Here is a 6,000-nt window from a genome sequence, read left to right as displayed (position 1 = left end):
ATTTATATATTCTTAATGTAATATATATATATTATATTAAAGTAAACTTCCATAAATAGCATGTGATGTATTATTTTATAACAATTAGAATAATAAATTAAATTATTAATTAATTATATCAATTAAATTTTCTTTACAAAATTTTCGTATAATATTTATAAAACACAATGTTCATATAACTTTTATATATTAAATAAATAATAAAACAATATCTAGTATTCTGATTTTTAAAAAAAACAAATGTCTATTATCTGATTAAATATTTACATTAAATTGCTAAAAGCTAAACTGCTTTAGCTTGAAATCAAGTAATTACAAATAGAAAGATAAAATATATATAGCTTATTGGATTGTTTTTTTGAGATATTTTAAATGGTAGCAGTTTTATACCTTTAGGATTAATAAATAAATAATAAAATATTAACATTTTCTTGAAATAATTTTTTATATTTTTAAATATTTATAAATGCTAATAACTTTTATTTATTGATAATAGAAATATGAAATTACCACTATTTAGCATATTTTGATGAGACAAAGCTAACAAAATATAATTTATTTATTTATGATTACTGAATAATTAGTTAAAATATTTACATTCATAATGCTGGCCAAATTTACAAAAACGGACATAAATGTCCGTTTTATAATTCCGGCCAAATTTGAAAACCATCTATTTTATAATTCCGGCCAAATTTATGTCCGTTTTTATAATTCTGGCCAAATTTGCAAACGGACATTTATGTCCGTTTTATAATTCCGGCCAAATTTTGCTTGGCAAAATTATCTTAATTCTGGCCAAATTAATGTGTAACCTTAAAAAATTTTTTGCCTTTTTTATAGTTACAAGGTGGTACAAAATGTACATTAATGCAATCCTTGACCATGAGTTTATAAGTAAATATCCGGTCAAAAGTTATAAAATTGCCTTATTTGTAATTAAATGTTGGTAAGTTGTTTGGACCAATCAGATCTCGTGGGCTAATCTGGCCCATGGGCAGTTTATAAGCTAGGATGTAGTGCACGCCCACTTAGCTTAGAAACTATGCCGATCATTTGGCTGGGGTGACAGTAGTCTTGGTTTAACTGATATTGGTTACGATCACTGGTTCCCTAATTACAGTTACACAAATATGTACACAGCATAATTTCTAAAAATATAATGATTTGAAAACCAAAGAAAAAAAAATTTTTCAACTTTTTTTCCTTTTCTTTAAAGTTACATTTTGTAATTCATCCACAATTTGATGCAAAAATTTAATAAATAATTATGGAACTTCAAAAATATGATGGGAATATTCATCCAGATGAATGGATAAATGATCTTCGAACGTACTTCAATATTAATCCAAGCTCAAAAGATGTAATCATCGCTATATCATTAGTTGATCCTACTATTAAACTCTCAACAGATATCAATAGTTTTGAGAAATTACGTAATGAACTTAAAGAAGATAGTTCCTTTACAGTATTTAAGAATGCAAACAAAAGAAAATTACAATTATTAAAATATATTCCTGGTTGTGATACTTTAAAATTTGTTACAACTTTTCGTAAATTATGTTATAATGGAGAAATTAATAATATTGAAGAACAAAAGAAATATCTTTTTAAAACACTTCCTATAAGTAATTTTAATGACATTTCAAATGAATTTCATGTGAAAATGAAAAATGTCAGTTCACTTAACGAATTAATTAAAGAATTTGAAGATATCATTTTAGAAAAATCAAATATAATTAAAAGTGGATCTGTTGTAGCTTTAAAACATGTTGCAACAGGAAAATATTTAAGTTCAATTAAAAATTTACATTATACAACTGGAAGCAAGAAACAACTGGTATATTATTATTTTTATAGCTTCAAAAAAAAAGTTTTTAAAATGATATTAATGTAATTTTAAAGGTTTTCGCAGGAAGCTCAGACTTTAATCTCAACTCTTTATGGAATATTGAATTTAATGGAGAATTTGCCACTTCCTTTGATACTTTTGCTTTACGACACATTAAATCCAGTTTGTTTCTTGGAATCAATTGGGGTTATTCGCGTTCTTATTACAAATCTCCATCAACTAACCATACGGAAGGTAATAAAAATTTAAATTACATAGCGAGATAACAAAAAAATTAATAATTATATTTATTATACTTTTTAGTAAGTTGTGATGGAAATGAAACCAAATGGAACTTCAGACACAGTAAATTAGAAAATGATCAAGTATATTTAAAATCAAATGATATTATTAATCTTGGCATCGAGAAAAAGTATGATTATGATGGTAATAAAATTTTAGATGGACCAACTGAATTTTTACGTAGTCATGATATTCAATTTACTATTAGAAACGATGCATTTCAAGAAGTTGTTTGTCATAATGAAAGGTTAGGAGGAAATGATGTAGTAAGTAATTTATTTGATTGTATTTTATAGAGGTTAGTACTGTACAAATATTAATTCTTTTCTTTCCATTTAGTGGTGTATTGAGTTTATTAAAGAACATACTTGGTCTGCTTGAAAAGCTGATGATAAAATTTACTTGATACTGAACATTAGTGTTTATTAGTCAAACATTTTATTATGTTATTCACATTTCTAAATAAAAGAGAAAGTCAATATATTTATAATTCACTTAACGAAAAGGAATTTTGTTTGGTTAGGGCAAAAAATATTTTATCACACATATCACTACCAATTATATAAATTTAACGTTTCATTACCATTAATGTGAAAATTCTTTTTGAAATATTTAAATTTTTTAAGTTATTTTGAATAAAATTACTTTATAAATAATATAGTAAATTCTTCATTTCTTCTATAATAAATAAAAATTTTATTAATTTACATGTTTAAAAAAAAATTATTATCTTAATAGTTAATTGAATTATGCTTAAAATAAGTATTTTTATTAGTCAAACACTTCTCGTCGAACAGAGGAAAAAAATTTCTTTCTTCCTTTATCAAAGAAATTAGGTTTACAATCTAGTAACTGAAGTTCTTTTTCTTGTAGGAATAGGGTTAAGATTACTAAATTTTACTAAATTTCATAATTTATAAAGTTTACTACACAAATAAAAACATAGTTTTACCCTTTTAATATCAAATACATTAAAACTATTATTCCCATGGACTTTTAACTCTTTTGTATATTTTTGACGTCCAATTTTACTTCATCTTTATCTTTCCTGTTATCTGTTGTTAATTTTTCCTCATACATGTGATTAACTTGATTATCAACCGCTGTGCCACCTGATGTTGATTTAATTTTATGAATGTGATTTTGGGGCTATGGCTATGGCTATGGTTTAGAGGCTGTATTGAGGAGTAATATATTTTTATTTATTTATTTTAATAATGAAATGTTTTGCTTATATACTGTATATTGTATTTTCATTAATTATTGGAATTTTGTAAATATTGCATCATATTATTAACGCAATTGCATAATGTAGTAGCGAAAAACCACATGATAAACGTTTTCCATAAAATCATGTGATTTGTGCGGATTGTTAGCTGTTGTATTATTGTAAAGGTTTAATTATAATTAAATAATTTTTATTTAAGCAATATACATAATGAAGTTGAAATCTTATTTTTCGTAACATGCATGTAACAAGTTACCTATTTTATGGATAAGAAAAAAAAAAATACATGTAAAAATGACTAAATATTGACAAATTATACGTAAGTTCACAAGAATCAATTAGTGCTCGCAATTAAAAAAATAATCTTGTAATGATAATAATTTTCGTATAAAGCTATTTCAATAGGATGATGATGGTAACGTGAAGTCGAACATGGTCTTATCTGTAAAAGGCAATACCTGGAGTTCATTGTATTCATTGAATAGCCGTATAATAAATACTATGAAATGTTTAAAATATATCGATACCTGAAAAATTATTATTAAACCAGATTTATCAGAAGTTGTGTAAAGTAATTATGTAATTATGACAAAAAAAAATTACTAATTTCTATGGTGAAATATTTTAAACCTTCAATTACTTTTTCGTAAAATTAATGATTATTTAGTGGTATACACTTTTTTTTTAAAAGAACTGAAGTTGTAAATATAATAAATTTGAATTCATTTTTTATAAAAGATACAAAAGATAACATGTAAACTTTAAAAAGGAAATAAAAACACTATATAATAAGGATAAAAAAAAGAAATACTATAATAAAGAAGTATTTATGAAATATATTTAAAGAAAGAAAGACGTGAAGGTGAATGAAAATACTGAAAATCAGTCACGCGATATGAAACTTTATTAAAAAACAGTATACATATTTTCATTATGATTTAGCAGATTATTAACAGATTGATTCATCATATCTAACTTATCGACAATATCATTTGGGAAGATATAAAAAGATATAATCGCACGTGTATTGAGAATCATCATTGGTAAAGGTTTCTTGTTGTAGATCTAAAGTAAAAACTAAAAACAAAATAATAAAATGAATTTTAGTAAAAAATACATTCATGATCCTTAATGAGATTATAAATAAAATTAATTTATAGATTTACTTACGAATGTACAAATGGTAAGGAAAAAAAATGCAAATATAATTATTTGTGTTATGTGCACAAGAAATTTATTTTTATTAATGTTCAACACGTGAAGTTTTTTAATATGTTTTATATTTTTAATGTTTCATTTTGCTTTCTTATGTTCTTTGTTCTATTTAACTTATTATAAAATTTGGCTGGTACGGTTCAACGTTACAAACGTCAATTGCATTTGTAGCAAATTTGAAAACGACAGAAAATCAATTATTCATTTTTCCTGTATAACATTGAATCCTAAAACAAATTTTTGTAACAAAATATTTCTAATAATAGTCTTATAAATTCACAGAAAAATATTTGACATTTATAGTAGCGAATTGGTAATTGCTAGCGCTCAATTTTTTTTTACTTACGGACTTACGGTAATTAATACAGTATATACGTATGTAATTTCTCGTAATTATACTCACTAATGAATTTTTTTAAAAAAATATTTATGTAAAAGTTTGTAATAATCAGTGCATCAATTTACCTAGGCTAAAAATAATGATAAGACAGTAACTATATAAGACAAATAATTATTCGAATTTCATCTTGGAAATTACCGGTATTATACATAAAGACTAGACGTCGTTCGCATTAGAACCGGAATCACATGATTATCAGTGCCGCCAGAAAAGATATCATTACATCATATATATCTTTACTTTTATTTAAAATATTTAAGTTTCGAATTAATGGAATTTTGATATAGCACGCACATAATAATGTCCAAAGTTGTAAGTTTTTCTTTGACTCGAATTCTGATTCTAATAAATCTTAACTCGTAGTTCGTCCTCCAGAGCTTAAATGTACCCTCTCTAAATATATATTTTTATTTTTGAAATTAACTACGTTCAAGAAAAGTGATATTTATTTAAGAATCGAATTCTACATTAATGGTGAACTAATTATTTGTAAAGTTAGGTAAAATTACCTTCAAGAGATTATTTCTTATAACTAATGTTTATTAATATTATGATATATTAAAAAAAAGCCTAATAAAAAGAGTCTAAAAATCATTTAATAAGAAAATTTCTCATTCTGGACACAACCAATATAATCGATAATTTTGAATTTAATAATTAAGATACAAGACTTGCAAAAATAGATAAATATCTAATTAAACTTTTATAATTCTTAATTTAGCAATAAATACGATTAATTATTAAGAAACAGACGCTATTTTACATGAATGTATTGGGAATCGTAATTTTCAAATAAAATAATTTTTTAATTTTTGCGGAACCAATTGTAATATAGAAATATACAACGCACTTATTATAAATTGTCATAATAGTACTTGCCTTCTATTTTGTTATAGTTAATATTTGTCATAATAGTACTTGCCTTCTATTTTGTTATAGTTAATATTTCTCGTATAAAATACTAATTTACAAGAAAAAGATTGGTTGATATATATATATACTGTACGATTTTATATCTCTAAA

The 6,000-nt window shown here is 23.9% G+C and overlaps 1 protein-coding gene across 1 annotated transcript; it reads left to right on the top strand.

Annotated features, from left to right (window-relative positions):
- Nucleotides 1-1,270: 1,270 nt before the first annotated feature.
- Nucleotides 1,271-2,799, top strand: OCT59_013633 (uncharacterized protein; the record flags this gene model as incomplete). Its single annotated transcript, XM_066141644.1, has 4 exons — nucleotides 1,271-1,840; nucleotides 1,906-2,086; nucleotides 2,156-2,400; nucleotides 2,474-2,799. The coding sequence occupies 4 exons, from the start codon at nucleotides 1,271-1,273 to the stop codon at nucleotides 2,513-2,515; spliced, it is 1,038 nt and encodes a 345-aa protein (XP_066001764.1). The 3' UTR covers nucleotides 2,516-2,799.
- Between the last annotated feature and the right edge of the window lie 3,201 nt (nucleotides 2,800-6,000).

Source organism: Rhizophagus irregularis, chromosome 21, assembly GCF_026210795.1.
Source record: "Rhizophagus irregularis chromosome 21, complete sequence".
NCBI lineage: Eukaryota > Fungi > Glomeromycota > Glomeromycetes > Glomerales > Glomeraceae > Rhizophagus > Rhizophagus irregularis.
This window is presented reverse-complemented; position numbering and strand designations above follow the sequence as displayed.